General features: G+C 47.7%; 1 protein-coding gene across 2 annotated transcripts in view; it reads right to left on the reverse strand.

Moving 5' to 3' along the window:
- Nucleotides 1-14,246, reverse strand: part of LOC138823635 (E3 ubiquitin-protein ligase RNF220) — a 234,908-nt gene extending 220,662 nt beyond the window's left edge. The window contains exons 1-2 of one of the 2 annotated variants that reach the window (XM_070017059.1): nt 14,104-14,246; nt 6,763-7,494 (exon numbers count right to left, since the gene is read on the reverse strand). In XM_070017059.1, coding sequence (XP_069873160.1) covers nt 6,763-7,387 — 625 coding nt within the window. In that variant the 5' untranslated portion in view covers nt 7,388-7,494; nt 14,104-14,246. The remainder of the gene's footprint in view (nt 1-6,762; nt 7,495-14,103) is intronic. The other variant, XM_070017060.1, reaches the window with a different exon arrangement.
- Nucleotides 14,247-20,368: the final 6,122 nt, after the last annotated feature.

Below are 20,368 nucleotides of genomic sequence, written 5' to 3' on the forward strand. Positions count from 1 at the left end.
GCCTAAATCCATACTTCCAATCCAGGACCTTTTCCTGGAAAAGGTATAAAAAAGTAGTAGAATATTTTCCTCCTTAATAAAAAAAAAAAAAAAAAAAAAAGCTCACAGTAGACACTTGGAGAATACATTCTGTTCAACCACAAATGCCACAATTCAAATGATAATTTCAAACAAAATTTAATGCTAAGCAGCTGAATATCAATAAATTACTATTAAATCCAGTTCATCTTTAAGAGGGATAAAATGGTGCTGAGAAATGCTGTAAAAGTGTTAGAATAGTCCAGTGTAAAAATTGTGATTTCAATGTTAAAATCATGTGGCATGTACCATCCCTGTACGTCTCAGGTATTTATAATAGAGTATGTTCCAGCCTGGGCTCTGATATTTATTAACCAAATACATATGGTTAATGAGTGAAAAAGAAAAAAAATCTAAAAATTTAACTCTGTAAAACGTATTGTTAGTCCAAGTCCTGAGTAACTACAAAGATTACATTTCAATGTGTGCTAATATTTATCAACCAGATAAAGTTAGTTAATAAGGGTTATTAAAAAACCTAAGAAAAACCCAATATAAAAATATAAATGCATTTTCTTCGTTTCCTCTTCCCAGCCTAATGGGGAAATGGGGTGGGGAAGGAGGGCAACTTTTGTTATTTGGATACAATGTGGCTTTGTTGTTGTTGTTGTTTTGTTTTCTAACAACAACAAAAAGGGGTGAGGGTGGGGGAAGCACCGAAGAATCGGTCTGAGGCCGCGGACCGGAAGGCAGCCCCGGAAAACTTCCCGTGGGAAGAGTTCCAGAAACGGTCGGGACTTTACCGAGCCCCGCTGCGCTGGCCGCGAGCCTGGAGCGTCCCGGGCGGACCGCACTGCGCTCGCCTGGCCGGGATGCCGGCCGCGCGGCGGACGCACCGAGCCCCGGGCTCCGGGCACACTCCCGGAACGCGTCCCAGGTTTGAGGAGCAGGACGAGGACACACACACACGCACACACACGCACACACACGCACACACACGCACACACACGCGAGCACTCTGAGCCGACAGGAGAAACCTCAAAGTCTTCGGGTGCCGAGGGTAGAGCTGGGCATGGGCGTGCCCACGGGTCCACCCGAGGGCCCACGCCCTCCCCCTCCCCCCAGACTCCCCCCCAAGTCCCCTCCCAGTGCCTCGGCCACGCCGGGTCCCCCTTCGCTCCCCCAGGCACCCCCCTGCACCTCGCGCCGGGTCCCCCAGCCCCGGGCCGCCGGCAAGGGCGCGCCCCCACCTTACCCTCCCCCCCACGCCCTCACTCCTGTCTCCCCCCCCACCCCCCCCCCCCCCCGCCACCCTGCTCTTCTGCTCAGACGATGAGCGGGAAACAGACCCAGGACTCAGTGTGACTTTGGGACGTGGGGGTCAGGCGCAGGGTGGGGCGCCGGCGGGGGCCCTGGGTCCTCAGCGGCCTCTGTGGGGTGGGCAGCAACGGGGCGGGCGGGCAGCACGGGATTCTCCGGGCCCTGGGCCTCCGCGTCCCCGCAGAGCCCCGACGGGCGGCGGCGAGGTCACCGGTCTTTCGGTCACAACTTGACGGCGGGGCGGCTGGGGGGGGGAGCGCATACTGCTCCCCGCGGAGGCCGGGCCTCCCCGGCCTGCGCCCTCCCCCCCCCGCCTCGGCGCCCCCTCCCCCCAACGATCAATTACCAGCCACCCCTCTGCCAGGCGCGGCCGGGGCTGGCGCGGCCGCGGCGGCCCGGATCACTTCTGCATGACAATTGATGGGAGGGCGGGCGCAAGGCGGCGGGCGGGGGGGGGGGGGGAGCGGCCACGGTGTCCGTTTTCTCACCATGGTGATTAGGCATTCCGGGGGCCGTGGGATGGGAGGAGGCAGCCACCGACCGAACAGCGGCGCGGAGGAGCGAGGGCAGGGGACGAGAGCCGGAGCCAGAGCGAGCCCAGGCGGCCCGGCGCAGCGAGCGGCGCACGGAGCCCAGCCGAGCTGAGCCAAACCAGGCCAGATGGCTCTGCAGCCATCAGGGACCGCTCCCGTCCAGCCCGGCCCCACTTTAGCTGTGCAAACATTTCTTTATCCCAACAAGACAATTAAACCCAGCAGCATGAAAAGGGAGTCTCCATGACTGTGTTGGGAGTGAACAACCAGAAACAACTACACATATCACAGGCAGGAGTGCTTGCCCACCGCCCCCCTCCACCACACACACATGGAGAGGGGAGAAGGGGAGGGAAAAAAGGCTGTGTATGTGGGGGGGGACCCCGGGGGGCACCTTCCCCCCAGCAGTTGAATCCAGTTTAGATCTGGGCAGTCAGGGGGACTCATCTAATTCCCCCCCCCCAGTCTCTGGTGATTTGCTGGCCATTCATACTGGTCATCTGGCTCCAGCAGCAACAATCCAATAGTGGGGCCTGGTGACCTGGGAACTGTCCCAAACATCCTCCCCCTTCCCAAGTCTAGACCAATGTCCTTGCTCACCATGCTCCCAGTACCCTTGGAAAGTATCCCCCCCCCTCCCCCGCCTAGCAACCCTATGTTGTCTTCAGCTGGCCCTCATTTCAGGCAGCCTTAGTTTAGATGGGCTTAGCTGATTCCTGGGCCATAGGGTCTTCAGTGACATATGCCTTTATAAAGACACATCTCAGAGTGCAAAATACCATCTCCTACTCAGGGCTTTGGGGACCTGAGAATGGCTTTTCAAATACATCAAAGATGAGAGCAAAGCAAAACATCCAGGAGCTGCTGGGAGCCATCAGATTTCCCGATTACCTGAGCACAGGGAAGGACCCAGGAAAGAGGACCAAACAAGGCCCAGTGCCTAGCACTGCGGTGAGCTAGAGGACAAGGCCAGACACAGCTCAGCAAGGGCGGTTTGGAGCCCTCTGGGTGAGGAGAGCATGCATGATAGCCCACGCCAGTTTGGGCTCAGTAGGTACACAGGCCAGGCTGGCCAAAGGTGGTGTTGCCCAGACAGGAGTTTGGGTACAGGACTGTCTAAAAAAATTCGGTTTCCATCAGGAAACACACATGACTGGAAACAGAGTACTGAGGGGATAATAAGTGTATGGACTCTAGCACAAGGCAGCAGACAGTACTTACCTTCCCTTTTGTGATAAAGTTTCCTTAATAAGGAATGTTTATTTTAAAGGCCCTGGGAAGCATTTCTGTAGACACTTCATATGTAAGACACAACATAAGACTATTTGTAATTGGTCCATAAATTCTAGCATCATTTCCCTGGACAAGGAGCCTTGGGGGACTGTTCAGGGAGTGACAATAAACAGGAGTTACCTCTGTCCCCTTCCTGGGGAATTATGCATCCTCCATGAACAGCTTCACACAAAACATTTCTCTTCTCCCATTTTCCAGGGCAAATAAGTCAGTCCTGTAGAGCAAAAGCTTCCTTGTTCCACAGAGTACAACACCTACCTCAGGATCACCTGTGGTGCTAGGTGGATGGACAGGCAAGCAAACTGGAATCATCTACTAGGAAAGAGAATACTTTACCCAGATAGCTATACTTCTGACTTCAAAAATGCATATTTAATCACCAAAGAAAACCTGCCTCTCTGCATCCAGATTTTAGGAATGAACATGTGTGCATTTTACCATGTCTGCAGGCCCCCTTTTCAAAGGCATGTGGACATATCTGCATATGGATACAGTATGCAAGCAGGGGGTGGCTGCAACAGTAAAAACCTGTCAGTGTTTCCATTATAAAACTGATTTTTTTTCAATGACCTACAACTCAGTCATAAAACTTCTACTCTGAATAAGGACACACCCCTCCCACTTTAAACCCTGGGCCCCACCCCACCCCCCAACCAACAAAACTCTAAGGCTAAGTGCTGCTTTAGAAGTTTTACTATCATATTTAACTAAAACATGTTTTACATTGTATTTATAAGAAGAGAGCTGAAAAACCAGTCAAGTGTGTCAGAAATTAATTCTACATTTTAATAACCAAAAAAAAAAAAACCCCTAAAACATACTTGGTTCATTTTGGCAATCTGGGCAAAAGCACTGCATCCTATTTCTTGCCTCTTGAACATTTGCTCTCCTCTCTCCTCTCACCTCCCCACCCCCATCACTGCCCCATCTGCCCCTAAGCTCTCTCTCCCTTTGGAAGCAGTCTTGTATACTGTCACTCGATTATCTGAGAAATATTACTTATTTCAAAACGGTTCTGTAGGGAGGACCTGAAAGGCATCTAGTGGGAATAATCAGGCCTTCTAACGGCCCTTAAATATGTATTTACATAAAACAGACCATAAATATTCCAACACACGTCGGCATATGACAGGAGCCAAGAAAGCTGCTGCCGACTTTGTCATAGTGCTTCTCCAGCCCTTCCTGGCAGAAAATGTTTCTGCCTTCCAAAACCTCAGAACCAAAAGCACAAATCTTGCCCAGTCTTACCCTGTGTAGGCTGCTACACCACCTAAGACGAGGGAAAGAGAAAGAAGCACAAATCCAAGGCTACCCACAGGGTGACAGGCTCCAACTTCACTTGGCACCTTTGTTTCTGGTTAAAGATTAGCCACAAATGCAACTCTGACTACTAATGTGGATATGTAGAGACATCCTATACTCCCAGACCTTCCTATAGCTTTAATATCTGTGGACAAGAAAAAGAAGAACACAAAATACCCCAGAAGGGAAGAATATTTTAAACAAATAAAAGGGAAAAGGACTCCAATTTATATGACCATTTGAAATAAAGAAGTTTCCCCCACCCTTCTGATCAGAATCCCATTAATTTCAAGGTCAGAATTCCATTTCACTTTGGGAGACAGACTCATTTAATTTTTCTCCACCCAGGCGTATTCCTGTGTGAGGGATCCATCTCCATGGGGGATGGCACCACCACACAATGCAAACCAGGCAAACAGAAGAGTTATGGCTTTGACACTCGAAGGGGAATGGATATCCACATCTATGAGTTCCGAGTTGACTAACAAGCTTCTGCCTGCTCTGGGAGTCTGATACGGGTTTGGACTAAAAAGATAGCAAAATGGAGATGCTGCTGGATCTGGTAGGCGGGAAGAAAGGAATCTCCATCTCCAGATGTTACTTTGTAGACTAATTAGCTTCCAGAGAATTTCATTTTCAACTTGTACTTGGAGGAAAAAGGAGCAGAGTGAGTCATACCCCAACCCAGAGGTCAGTTTACAGCTAGGTTTGATCATTTGCCCATCACTCAACAAATGAAAATAAAATAAAATGAAACAAGAACAACAACAAATAGACAACGCAATGCCAACACCTGTCCAGGAAGAAGCAGGATCCAAGTCTGCAGAGAGTGAAAAGGTGACAGAGGAGCCAGAGCGGAAGTGCCCAGAGCCACACTAGCAGTTGTCCATCAGACAGCAGCCTTCTCCCTTAAGTGGGGAGGTCTCTGGCTTACAGACGCTGACATAAAAGACACACTTGCAACATATTTCAAAACCAAAGAGCGATGGATTTACAAGGCAGGTTGATTTTATGATGACTTTTATTGAAAAGGTACGCTGGGTTTAGGCAGATGCCTTTTAGCGCAGGAAAGTTAACACAGTGCCTAATTCAAGGAGACAGCCTGAGGAAGCAGTGCCGACAGGGGAGAGAGCTACAATGTCTCTATTACTCTCCTCGGCATCATAAAGAGAAGAGAAAAAAATGGTATTCGTGTTGGTGGTTATTGAGAGGATAGGAGCCCAAAAAAGAAAATAGAGAAGAGGAGAAAGCAAACCTCAGATGTAGTTTTCTTAAGAAAATAAAAGAGAACAAATCTTAGAACAAAGGGTTGGTAGGAAAACACCCACAGTTCATAAATTCTCACCAGCCTTGAAGAAAACCGCTCTGTCTACCCACAGCCCAAAAGCTCCAAAACACAATTATTTTCTGATTATATCAGAGCAGAAGATTGCAGGGTTCAGTACTCCTAGTCTACAAGTTTCAAACAAAGGTTTAGTTCCACTGATGAGTGAGCATAGCCAGAGCTCAACAAGGTACTTGGAGAGCATGAGAAAAGCCATTTCATAAGCAGGAATTAATAATAGTTGTGAACATCAACTATGGAGCAGTCCCACAGGCCCACCATGTCGAGTCCTAACAGTAAGCCTCAGGAAAAGTGTCCAGCAAACCTGTCAAATCCCAAGAGAAGTCAGCTTTCCAGCCTTGCAATCACAAGGAACACACAGCTGTTTGAAATGCTTTATGGTGATTGACGACACCTTTGTCCTTCTCTGAAAAACAGCCTGATGTGGATAAGGACTAAGTTGTGAGAATAAAAATCACGTGGTATCTGCTGGCTGTGATACAATGGAAAAACTACAATAATAATAACAACAACAGTAACAATAACAATAAAAAATAATAGTAGTATATCATGAGCAGGGAAACATAATGAGGATAGCAACGAGAGAAGGAATGGACAAGTTTCCTCAGGCCTTCCCGAATTCCCTAGGAACCTATGCTTTTAAATGGAATGATCTTCACTCTAGTGTACATATGGCACCCTCTTCCTTCCACAGTCCCCAGAGCAGGAGCCAGCCATGTCCAGAAGAGAAAAGACAGTGCTGAGGCCAACTTGCCTCTGGCTATCTTCAGGAAAACACTATCAGTACTCACTGATGAGAGACAAGTAAAGGTTAACCATCCACAGCTATGGCAAGGAAAGCAGGTGGCCCTTCCTGTCACAACACTGCCAACCTGTTGAATACTACTGCCAGGAGGACTTACTGGGGGGTGGGGAGGAGGAGGGAGGGAGGACTCCAATCAAAGTACTTACATCTGTCATTCCGATCCTCTGGGCTGGATGAGGCTTCTCGGTCAGAAATGAGGCCAGAGACAGCAAAAATCTTCTTCCCCGTATCATCAACCTTAAGTGAACCGGGGGAGCTAGATGGCAACTGTGTCCCAAAGTCATATTCCTTGCCATCTGCATCTGAGAAGCGCAGGTGGGGAGACTCTGTGTCATGGCAGTTCTTGAGTCGCTTGGCAGGTGTAAAGGCTGACTGGTAGCTCTCCCGGTCCTCAGTGGATGCAAAGGGACGGAAGGCCCCCACACCACTATGATTCAGCATACTGATTGGGGTGCAATCTAGATTTGGGGGAGCAAACTGAGGGTGGAGGTGTAGTAAAGAAGGAGGGAAATCACGATTGGCAAAGGTGCCTGGCACCCCACCTTGCCGATGGTACATAGAGGCAAAGGTGTAGGAACCATTGGTAAAGGGAATATGCACATCCTTATCTACTGAGACAGGTACACCAAAGGGTCGAGGCTGCTGACAAGGGATGGAAGCATCTCGACTGGCCTCGGCTGTGGATGCCAGGACCATCAGTGCTGGCGAGGCCAGAGGGTTGGGAAGGTAGGATGAGTTCTCCATTTTGAAGGCTGCCCGGTGTAAGTCCATTGGAGTCTCTTTTGATGGTCAGCGTCAGACAAGAAGCAGTCTTCCCTGGAAAGGAGTAAGGGTGGCACCTTGGATCTGGGCGGGGAATATTACTGGGGAATCATGTCCTGTGGAAACAGCAAAGAGGGGGAAAAAAGAGGGAGGAATGTCAGGGGAAGGAAAAAAAAGGGAAACCCCAAGTGATTGAAACCCCATCCTTCTGGCTTACAGATGCTTGGGCAAGAGATACCACAGGCTTTAGGAGCCAGTGGGCAGCAGCAGCAGACCATTTTCATTCAGGAAAATCAATAGACAACTTACTGTGATGTACGCGTAGCTGACTTTGGTCCCTACACGTTCCGGGTGAAATGCGTCTGAGCCCAGCAAAGAAAAAAAAATCATAAAACCTCCAAATACAATATTCCCTGAGCAAATGAGCTTTGGAAAGCCAAGTCACACAGTAGATTGGTGGTGGTGGTGGGGATCTATATTTTCAGGGGTTTCCACCTACATATACTACTCATGTGCAGGCCTGATGTTCAGAGGCCAGGTTCTATCTATCAGAGTCTTCAAATTTGCATCTTCTCTTCATCTCCCTGAACAATGCCCCAATATTGGGGGAAAATGCCTATATCACACACATTGTGACCAGGAACATCTGTACATGTTAGTTGATACAAATTGTACATGCGGCTAAATCACTCACATTGACACATACATCTTCATGTATCATCTGAGACTGTTTCCAGAAAGGAGTGCTATGTGAACAAACAGCAGCACAACCCTGCAATCACACAGGCTTTCTATTTTGCTTTTCTGAGAAGGAACAAGACCATCATCAATAAGATCCTGGACACCTCTGACAATATTTAAAAACATAATAGGTATCTTTGGCTCTCTAGAAGCATCTGTCTTCCAGAGGCAGCAAAGAATGGATTGGCAATTTTAGTTACTAATGCACTCTGTCTTAAGTAGATTTGTAAACGGCCTTGGATTTGCCATTAACATTTAGAGCAAAATGTTAACAAAATTTCTGACTTATTTTGGTCTGCTTATTGGCCCAGTCAAAGCTGATGTCCAATAAAAGCCCCAGAACAAACTGGAGTTCTGAGAGACTTCTTTCAGCTTCCCTTGTAAATTTAAGTTGTACATTCTCATAGCCACTGATTTGGTTTCAAAATTTATACTGACTGGGGGTGGGGTGGGGGAGGGCTGTATATCAAAAGCCAGAATATAAGATGAATACTAAGACTTACTAGCTTCAAATCAATCCACTCAACAGAAACTGAGTGAAACTCAAAGTGTAACTAAAAATCACCATCGGCTACAAAAGATAACCTTTAGATCGAAAGTCATATCAGAAATAAGTGACCCCCTCCCTTTAAAAACCCACCTCCTTAATGGAGTATCTTTGGTATTCCCTCAAACAGAGAATCCTGCAGATGAGTCCTTCAGGCTTAATGCAGTACGAGAGAGTATTTCCTTCTCCCATCCTGTAGCAGACGTGTCAATGACTGTTATTAATTGGGAAGATGAGTGGACACCATCAGACTGCTTCCTCATTTGGCTTCTTTCCTTATAGACATCATTGCTAAATTACCAGATTATGTATCTCACATTAACGGATTTTCCTCTCTTCCAAATTTTAAATAACTTTCCTGTCAAGTTATAGCAGTGCAGGGAATGATCTGCCAAGGACAGCCAGTTAGCCTGACAAGTCTGGGAATCCTGTTCTTGGCTGTTTTCAAGTCAGATTAATGGTCGCACAACATGGATGTGCTGAAAGTGGGTCTAGGGCTATTCCAAAGGTTCTAAGAAGATCTTCATTGCAGAAATAAATAAGCACATGTCTACTGACAAGCCATAGTGCATGAGGCCAGCAGGAAGAAAAGGCAGACACTGAGGGTGAGTGGAGGAATGTTTCTTCCCAAAATGATCCCCCCCACCCCCCCACCCCCGCTCAGGATTCACATTTTCTTACTTCCTAGATTACTTCATTATGTTAAATAAGTTTCATAAATTAATAATCTGGAGACAGCACTGGACACTCCAACAGAACATGGTAATCACTCAAACCTGTTTATTCATTTGAAAACTTCATTATACTGAAAATAAATCAAAAAAAATTTTCCCCTAGGCCAGGTTTCTTTTACTCTACTGTTGTGGGTGTTGGGTGGTCCTGATGGGGGAGGAGGAGTGTTTCTATCTTTTTCCTTTTCTTTCTCCCCTCCTCACATTAACAACTTGTATAGATGAGGCTTCAGCAGACCACAGTCATTATGAAAATCTATAGTTAATACACTCCCAATGTCAAAATGTCATGGGTTTAAACACAGAACCCAAAATAAGAAAACTAACTGACCCTCTTAATTAAAAAAATATGGATTGTAAGATAATCAGTTTGATGGAGTATTTGGGTGACTGTAAAGAACCAGGCAAAGGGAAAGTAAGTAACTGTTACTTTTTCTGCCTCTATGCTGATTTTTTTTAATTTAGCACTTCGTGCAAATCCAGATTAAAATAACTCCAGCTATTGATCCAAGCAGTGGAATTGACATTAATTTTAGTTCACTTCTCACTTTGCAAAGGGATCAATAGGAAGTAATAACAGCTGACATGCCCGCTGAAAGGAGGAGAAAGAAGGGCTGAAGACAGAAATCGAAAAGCAACCAAATAAATCATCAGCTACTTTTCCACGGCATCAGACAAACTCCAAACAGATTGCAAAAAGTCTTTGTTGAATTAACTAAACAAGGAGGAGGGATCAATCCACGAAGCTAAATAAATTGTCTGGCAGGCAGCGAGGTTGGACAGAGGGACCAACTAATATTGAGTTTTGAAAATTTCAAATCCTTGACGTGATGGGTTAGGTTCAGTTCTGTAGGAGGGAGTTTGTTTGTTTCTTAAATCACACACCTGACCCCGGTTTTCAAGTGATTACAAGACGCCAGCTAACTGAATAATTAGTGAGACTACTAATTGCGTGGTTAAACATGCCAGACCCAAGACAAATGAAACGAAGGAGCCGGCGTTTGGATGGTGGACATGTCTGAATCTAGGCTTGAGGCGCCGCGGTCCGCCCTGGGCAGTGCAAACTAGCCACTTTTTCGCGCAAAAAAAAAAAAAAAAAAAAAAAAAAAAATTAAAAAAAAATCCCAAACCCAGAGAGAAAGAGAAAAAGAAAAAAAAAAATCCCCAGGGAGCGGGGCCATCTCCCACTCCTGTCTAGAGTCTGGGCCTCCTTTACCCGCACCGGGGGTCGTGGTGGAAGGAAGCGCTGTTGTCGCCGAAGCAGCTGCTGCTTGCGGTGGGGAGGCGAAACCCATTTGCAAATGACTGCCACAAAGCAAGCTGCAAAGGGCTCTTTCCCCGAGCGGAGCTCAGGGCGTCCACCAAACGACGTCTCTGCTGCCAATTAAAATGCACACACCACCCTCCCCTGCTTATTACAACAGGTGACATTTTTGTGGGCTCTGAACCGTTTCCAAAAAGCCAAGACTTAAAATAATAGAACAAATTAAACGATATTTTTCCTTTGCATAAACTAACTTTTTAAAAAAATTAACAAGCAACTTAAAAAAGCAAAGGACAATGGAAATGAGGCTAGCATAGCGGGGCGATTGTGAAGAAAGGAGAAAAGAATTTTATTTATTTTTATTTTTTTTTAGCTCACAGACTTCACTTGAAGAAAATGCCCCCCCCCCCCGCGTCCCACCAAATGCCTTGAGAAACATTGCCCTAACAGAAATGTTACCACTTCAGCCAGAGCTTCGAGAACAGAAGGAGAATACGGCTCAAGCTAGGGCCGACCCATGGGGTTCGGACCCGGCGGGGTATCCGTCCCACATTTGGACTGGAACCCGGGTCCTGCTTGGCCAAGGAGTGTGGATCCGCACGCGCCACGGCCAGGCAGACCCGAAAACTCGGGGCTGCAGGCTGAGCAATCGGGTGCAGAATTCAGCCCGAGGAAGAGTCTCAATTCAGAAATAATAATAATAGTAACAACAACAACAACTCCTTTAAGGCAAACAGAGGAAGGCAAACACCTACACCAACTTGGAGGTCCACGCTGAGCCGAGCCCACCTTTCCCTTGGCCTGACCTCTCTTCCTCTCTCCAGTTCTTCGTGGCCTGTGCACAAAGAATACTTTAAATCCCAACAACCTCTGCCCAACACAATTTGCTTTAACTTTGGGGGAACCCAGGCGCCAGTCGAGGAAGAAACGAAGAGCACGAGGGGCCGGGGTCTGTAGCCCCGGAGGGCCTCGAGGTAGGGGGTTCAAAACAGCCTGCCTTCGACCAAAGTCCAAGGACTTGGAGCCCCGAACAGCTCCGCCCTGTGGGTCATCGGGACCCCCCCCCATCCTCGAGCGCCACCGCCCCGGCGAGCCGCCCCGGGCTCCCCCACTCCGCTCCCCTGCGAAAGCAGGCGAGCGCTGGGCTGCGGGGCCCTCGCGGCGTCCGGAGGGTGGGTCCGGGGCGCGGGAGGGAGGGCTGCGCCGTCCGCGCGGCCGCCACCTGGCCGCTACACTCGGCGCCGTGTGCAGAACAGGTGTGTGATTTCCCCACTCGCTCCGAGCCGGGGCTCCGAGTCTGGCCCCGACCCCGCCGATCACCAGCGTGGGTCACCAGCGTCCGTTCGTGGTGGCCGCCCTGGTCCTCCGACTTCCCCACATCGCCCCGAAGCCCAGTTAAAAAACAAAAACAACAACAACTCAAGCCACTTTTAACCCGGGTCCCTGCCAGCCTGGAGGGATCCGAACTGAAGACGCCCGCAGCGCTTTGCCTCCGCGCTCCCTTTCAGCCTTTACCCCCTTGGCTCGTTTTCCCTTTGCGGGAAGAGCACAAGGGAGAGCGAAAAGGCAGGCCGGACGAGGCGGCGCAGAGCCCCCGTCCACTGCTGCCCCCAGTGTAAACCACTGCTCCGCACGCCCTGCCCACCCTTCTTTATTTTTCCTTTTTCTCCCCATGGCCTCTCTGAGCTGGGTTCGGAGCGGAGGCTGAACGCAAACCGTGGCTGCAGGGCATCGTGGGCAGCGAGGGTAGTTTTCCCTCTCGGCTGCTCCGAGGACAGGGAGGAGAGAGCAAGCAGGAGACCTCGGACGACCCAGGCAGGCCAGGCAAGCCAGACTGGGCTGCGCCCCATCCGGATGGCCCCGGCCCTAGGCAACCCCGCGGTCCGACGCACGTCCTGCTCCGGGCCCAGGCCCCGGGCCTCGGCTGAAGCCGCAATCAGGACCCCCAGAAAGCAGCTCGTTTTTAGTAGGAAGCGAGAGCATTTCCTCTACCTTCCAGCACCCGGAGCCTCCCCCCTTTCCCCCCCCTCCCCTCTATATCTCGGGACTCCTGCGTGCCCTCGGGGGTCACCCAGGTCTTGAGCTCTTGCAGGGGTTCCGGGAGTGCGGGGACGAACCGGGGCATTACCCTCCGATGGCCTCACCACCGTGGGCGGCCTCGCCCGGGGGGCCATACGGAAGCTCTCCGCCCAAGTTTGTTGTGCCCTGAAAGAAAAGGCTTTTTCTTACAACGCACAAAGGCGAAACGCCCAGGCCGAGCCCTGAAAAGCCCAGAGTTGGGGAGAGGGGACGGGGCGGGGGGGGGGGGCGTAGGCTCCGGAGCGCGGCGGCGGGGCCAGGCTCCGGGCAGCGAAGGTCGATCTGCCCGGGCTGAGAAGCGCAGCGGCGGCCCCAGTACTCGCCGAGCAGCCAGCGTGCTCGCTGAAAAGTTTTGTTCTTAAGTCGGGAGAAGAGACATTGTTACTCTGTGTAAGGCAGGATTCATATTTTAAAAAAAACAAAACACCAAAAAAACAAAAAGGTCAGCGCGCCGAGTCTATAAGATCATCTCCCAGCCTCGATCCTCACCGTCGCTGCGAGGATGACGACCCTCCCACCCCAACTCTGGAGAGACCCCCCACGGATCCCAGATCCGTCGGCTCTCGGACTAGACCGGTCCAAGCCCAGAGGAGCTCCGAGGTTACTCGTTACATTTTCGTCTGGTTTACCTCCGAAGCAGCCACCTGCCTCCTTCCAGCCAGCGGCGGATTCCCCCACCCCACCCACCCCCTCCTCCCCACACCCGCCCCATTAGGAAAAAAAAAGTAAACCGACTCTCCGGGGACCCCAGGTCTCTCCTCAGGTACCCCAACCAGACTGGCAGTGTGTTGGGTCGGGGCAGCTGGGGTCGTTTCTCCCTGGATCTCCTCTTTTCTACCCCGCCCCGAAGCCTCTGGCTGCCCCACGGAGTACCACCCAGCCGGAAATCACCGCGGGATACACGAGGGAGCCGGGCCGGAGGGCACACTCGCGATTGACCCAAACAAAGTGGGGATGGGGTTTATTTAAAGACGGAGAAAATGAGTCCTGCTCCCTTCTCTTGGCTGTCCCCTCAGCCGCCCTCCCTACTTGTTCAATTCCCGCGTCTGGTCCCTCCCCCTTGCACCCCCCCAACCCCAAATAAAACACATTAAGGAAAACTCAAGACGGGAAAGTTTGAGTGAGGCAGCAGCGCACGGAGCGCACCGGGCACCCGACGCCTGGAGGTTCCAACGCTTGGCTCTGATCTAAGACGCGCCAGTGCGGGTCCCCGTCCCTGGCCCTGGAGTGAGGAGCCGCCCGAATCCCTAGGAGACGGACCTGGAAAGTTAGCCAGGTTCCCGAGCCACCCAGCCACCCTCGCACCCACCCCTCTGGTGTACGCATACACACATCCACACCCCTTTCTGATCTCCATACTTGCCGTGGAAATTCCTGGGGAGAACGGTCACACTTTTCAGGACACAGAGGGAAGAAGGCGGGGAGGGTGGTGCATGAAAAGTCGCGGGTGCGCAGAGCCGGCGGAGGCAGAGGCGGTGGCGGTGGCGGCGGCAGAGGCGGCAGCGGTAGCAGCAGGCGGCTGGCCCCGGGTTTGTGCTCGCGAGCTGCCTGGGATTGCATGTACAGATCAAGAGACTCTGTTGGTGTGAGAGAAGGAGCAGTGCTGCCTCTCAGCGCTGGCTCTAATCAGTGAATGAGCCTCCACTCTCCCAGGGACTCGGAGGCGCGCGCGCGCACGCACACACACACACACACACACACACACACACACACACACACGGGCGCACACACATTCTCTCACACTCACACACATACAGGCACTCTGAGCACTGAATACATTAGGGCACTAAGGGACTCTGGGAAATGGAGTCCAGACAGACCCAGGGCAGTCCTGAAGAACAGACCTGCTGGCCCTCACAAAAGGGTTTGAAAGTCTTGAGGTAACCAGACACAGTGGTAACTACTGGGAATGATTGCTTTTGTTTACATCTCCTCTCTCCTCCTGGCTGGTCTCAATGAATGTTTGATGGCCGTTCTTCTTTCTTGAACCAAAAGTAACCGAGAGTAAATGGATAAATCTTTATGCCTGACACCCAGCCTAAATAGGCATCCTTCAGTCTATGTGCGTTCTTTGTATCTAAAATTTTAGATGAACAGTTCTTTAAAGATATGGTATGTTGGGCCAATCAGAATTCTGTTTATGACTAATTCTGCTCCATAAGTCTCAGGATTAAGATTGTGTGTTTAGGAACTTCTGATCACCAAATCCTGGCTTCCTCATAAACCCAGCCTTTTCCCAGAAAGATCTTAGTGTTTAGTTCTTAGAATGCTTCTCTGGGTCTTTGCCTATAACAATAAAATTATAAATGAAGATGAATGAAAATTTAGAGGGAGTGGAGAGGGCCTGGTTTAACACTAGATTTACCCGTGATTTTTTTCACTGGTGTTGATGATCTTTATATTTCTTTTTTTTTTTTTTTTTTGGTCGGTCATGGGGCTTGAACTCTGGGCCTGGGCACTGTCCCTCAGCTCTTCAGCTCAAGGCGAGCGCTCTACCACTTGAGCTACAGCGCCACTTCCGGTTTTCTGGTGGTTTATTGGAGATAGGAGTCTCACGGTCTCTCCTGCCCGGGCTGGCTTTGAACCGCGATCCTCAGATCTCAGCCTCCTGAGTAGCTAGGATTACAGGCGTGAGCCACCAGCGCCCGGCTGATCTTTATATTTCTTTAGCTTCACATCATTTAACTCATGAAGTACAGAGAGGTGAATAGGGGACTCTGAAAGGGATTAACATTCATATATATATGAATTATATATATATAATTATATATATATATATATATATATATATATATATATATATATATAAATTGGGACAAGTCTCATTGGGTAAGGGTTTAGGAATCAAAAGAATCCTGGATAAAAAGGAAGATCCTAGCCTGATACCGGTGGCTCACATCTGTATTCCTAGCTACTCAGGAGGCTGAGATCTGAGGATTGGGGTTCATAGCCAGCCTGGGCAGGAAAATCCATAAGACTCTTATCTCCAATAAATCACAAAACTGGAAGTGGAGCTGTGGCTCAAGTGGTAGAGTGCTTGCCTTGAGTTGAGTGCCCAGGCCCAGAGTTCAAGCCCACAATACAAAATAGGAGGGAAGGAAGGAATGAAGGAAGGGAGGGAGGGAGGGAGGGAGGGAAAGAGAGAGAGAGAGAAAGGAAGGAAGGAAGGAAGGGAAGATTCTCCCTTCTAGAAAGAAAGAAAAAAAAAAGAGAAAGCAAGGAAGGAAGGAAGGAAGGAAGAAAGGGAAGATTCTCACTTCTCACTTCAGCTTCCAATTATCCTGTTTCCTAGGCTCTTAAATTCAGTGATGATTCAAAGTAAAGAGCCAGCAAGGAGTTGTTTAGTATATCAAGATAAAGCAAGGAGAAAAAGAGAGAGAAGAGAAAAAAACCGAGCATCTCTGACTTGCAGAGGATGGTAGCTAAGAGGCTCTAAGAGCTAACATTCTTGAAAGTCCTCTAGGAGCCAAGTTATGGGAGTAAATGCCTTTGCATAATCTCATTTAATCCTTAAATCATTCTACAGATGATATTATCACTGGTTTATAAAAAAGGAGACTGTAGTTGAAAGGATTTTATGAACATGGTTAACAAGTCTAGGATAGCAGGTAGTCCTAGCTCAGAAAACAAAGCCCAACCAAAAACAAATCCTGGTTTAAGAAGTCTTTCCTTTGTTTTATGAGTGTTTCTAAAACCTCAGATTTCTCATCTGGGGAAAAAAATAGGTCCCCTCCCTTAGGAGTACATAAGGATAATTCATCCTGCAAAGAACCACATAGGATTGTAAATGGTCTAAAAGAAAACAAGATCCATTCTTAATAACATTCATCATACCTTTTATGTTTAAAATTAGTGTAGCATCTAAATACTGTGTATGCTTAAGTATAGATGTGTTGTTTCTGTAAATATTTAAAATGAACAATTCTTTTTTTAATTTTTATTTATTTATTTATTTTTCGCTGGTCGTGGGCCCTGAACTCTGGGACTAGGTGCTGTCCCTCAGCTCTTCAGCTCAAGGCTAGCGCTCTACTACTTGAGCCATAGTGCCACTTCTGGCATTTTCTGCTTATGTGGTGCTGAGGAATCAAACCCAGGGCCTCATGCATGCGAGGCAAGCACTCTACCACTGAGCCACCTTCCCAGCCCTAAAATGAACAATTCTTTAAATAAATAGTTCATTGGATTTCCTACTGTATGTGCATCCTGTTTCTGTCTCTACAATTTATGAGATTAAATGACACCAACATTTACAATCCTGTTGGATTGTAAACTGCATGTGGGCAGGAACTATGTTGGTTTTATTTAACATTATTAAAAATGAATGAACATACATCATATGTACATGGCTCTGGGTTGAGCATCCCAACATCACAAAAGAAGGTTAAAAGAGAAGAAGGGCCAAGTGCCAGTAGCTCATGTCTCTAATCCTAGCTACTAAGAAGGCTGAGATCTGAGGATCTCCTGTGAGACTGTTACCTCCAATTAACCACCTGAAAACAGAAGTAAAGTTGTGTCTCAAAGTGGTAGATTACTAACCTTGAGCCAAAAAGTCAGGAACAGTGTCTAGGCTCTGAGTTCAAGCTCTAATGCCCACAAAAACAAAAGAGAAGAAACAAAAACTCTTGTCCCTAAAGAGTTCACAATCAGAGGCTGGGAGGGTGGCTCAGTGGTAGAGCGCTTGCCTTGCATGCATGAGGCCCTGGGTTCAATTCCTCAGCACCTTATAAGCAGAAAAAGCCAGAAGTGGTGCTATGGCTTAAGTGGTAGAGCACTAGCCTTGAGCTGAAGTGCTGAAGGACAGCACCCAGGCTCAGAGTTCAAGCCCTACCAACAACAACAACAACAAAAATCAATTTCATGACTGCTCTAATTAGGATGACCATAGTGACCATATAATTCATTGGTCTGAGAAAAGTTTGATCATGAAAGGGGTGCTCTTAACAATTCTGCTGGGATGACAGGTATGAAAATGTATCATCTTATGCCTAGCAATTGAATGTTCACAGGATGTTTTGTGCATTCATTCAGCACTTATTGAGCCCTCTCCTGTGATGTGTTGAAGGAACTACAAGCCATTTGACTTCCTTGGAAATTGAAGTCTGAGATAATGAACATGAAGAGATAGGCAGAAATGGGATTCAATGAGTGAAAATGTCAGATACTGAGAGTTTGAGTCTGAGTGGAAGGAAAGAAGGAAGGAAGGAAGGAAAAAAGGGAGGGAGGGAGGGAGGGAAAAGACAACAGAAGTGGGCCAAATCACAATTAGCTTTGAATACCAAGCTAGAGAAAGTAGACTTTATGATAGGAAGCCACTGGAGAGATTTTAAGGGTTGTGACACTGTGCAATTTCTATTCCATATGTGTTAGTTGCTGGGTGGACACAGGGTAGAGATCAGGCAAGAAAAACAAATCAAACAATTCACAGGTAACTCAGGCCCTGAACCAAGGTATGAGGACCATAGAAATGGAGAGGAAAGAGAACACTTTGATGATATCTAAAAGAATTGGCTGGGGACTGGGAAGGTGGCTCAGTGGTAGAGCGCTTTCCTTGCATGCATGAGGCCCTGGGTTCGATTCCCCAGCACCACATAAGAAAAAAGAAAAAAAGCTGGAAATGGCGCTGTGGCTCAAGTGGTAGAGCGCTAGCTTTGAGCTGAAGAGCTGAGGGACAGCACCCAGGCCCAGAGTTCAGGCCCCACAACCGGACCCCCCCCCCAAAAAAAAAAAAAGAATTGGCTGAGCTTAGCTACTTTACTGTGGTAGATGAAGGAAGGCAAAACAAATAAAATACCTTATGTAAACCCCAAATAGGCTTTTATCATTATGCCGCAAGATATCTGTACTTTAATGTGCATCAGTAGTAAAGGCTTCTTCAGATCAACTTACAAGGTTCCTGCAAATCCAATGCACATTCTCACAATCATCAAGCCAGACATTTTTAACTGCTACTATATGCAATGTTCCACACTAAGAAGCAAGTACTTAGAAAGTGGAGGAAATAATTACCATCTAAAAGGACAGTGTAAATGAAAAAAATTAATGCAAAATACCTCCAGAAACCATAGCAAAATTATATAATGCTAAACTATAAAAACAGTAATACTTCACGAATTCACAGGTCACATGCACAGCAACCTCAGCTGTCCAGAACACAATGAGGCAGGAAATAAGCAAAAAGAGCCCCAGAATAGCCAAAACAAACATTACAAAATCCATGCACTAAAGTTAACACATTTTACTCCTAGGAGGATTTCACAAGCCTTCACTCAGAGCCGATTTACTCTTTCTTAAGTACAATTCTAATAAGCTTGATTATTTGGCTTTCCCATTTACAGCTGATTAAGATGGTCAAATTAAAAGGGGGCAGCCATTAAAAAGAATGAGATTGACTTGGATATACTGACATGGAGAATGTCTACTACATACTGTCAAGTGGGAAAAAAAGCAAATCAAAGGACAGGATGCATATCATGATTCCATATTTGTGTATACATATATACACACACTTTGACAGAAAAAGGCCTGAACTGTTAGCAATAGTGATCTTTAGGGAATACAGAAATAGATGTGAAAGAGTGTGTGCACTTGAGAAAAGATGAGTAAAGGGAAGAGTTTGACTTTTTACTTCATATATTTGTATTTGTCTCCATTGAACAGATATTGTGTGATTTTAATATCAATGACCAAATATATAAAAGGAGCAAAGGGCACAGACAGAGGGAAGTGGTAACCAAGCTGTAAGAGCAAGCACAAAAACTCATAGCAGAGCACCAGTGTCTCATGCTTGTAATCTCAGTAGTCAAGAAGCTGAGGTCCACAGTTTGAAGACAGCCCAGGCAGAAAAGTCAGAAAGACTCCATCTCCATTAGCCAGTAAAATGCTAGACCAAAAGGCATAGTTCAAATGGTAGAGTACCAGCCATCAGCAAGAAAGCCAAGGGATCCATGAGGCCCTGAGTTCAATCCTTACTACTGGCACAAAACCAACCAACCAACCAACCCTTGAAACCCAGAGCTGAAGGCATGGATCAGCAGTAAAGCACCTACATTGCAAGTGTGAGCCATCAGTTCAAACCTCAGGACCAACAGACAAACAAAAACAAAACTAAAACCTCAGAAAATAGGGTTATTCAATTTGAAGGCAAAAAGTCCTATACTATCCATGGCTCCAGTGGATGTTACAATTTCCAATCCAATATAATCCTGTTATTTTCAAGGATAAGTCACCAGAGAACACATTATGCTTAGTATATTTACTTATAAGTTTACTTATAAACTTAGTATGTTTTACTTATATGCTTTAAGCATCATATTTTGGTACACCAGGAAGTAAATTTCAGTGGTCTGGGAAATATACTTTTTTGGGCCTGGGCACTGTCCCTCAGCTCTTCAGCTCAAGGCTAGCTCCCTACCACATGAGCCACAGTGCCACTTCCAGCTTTTTCTGCTTATGTGGTGCTGAGGAATCGAACCGTGGGTATCATACATGCCAGGCAAGCACTCTACCACTGAGCCACCTTCCCAGCCTGTGGGAAATACACTTTTGTGTAATATGTCAGTCCTTGCAAATGAGAAAGAAAGAAGATCTTCTCCCAATCCATGGGCTTTCTATTGATCACGCTAGCTATG

Source organism: Dipodomys merriami, unplaced genomic scaffold (assembly GCF_024711535.1).
Source record: "Dipodomys merriami isolate MVZ:Mamm:240054 unplaced genomic scaffold, mDipMer1.0.p SCAF_121, whole genome shotgun sequence".
NCBI classification, from domain to species: Eukaryota; Metazoa; Chordata; class Mammalia; order Rodentia; family Heteromyidae; genus Dipodomys; species Dipodomys merriami.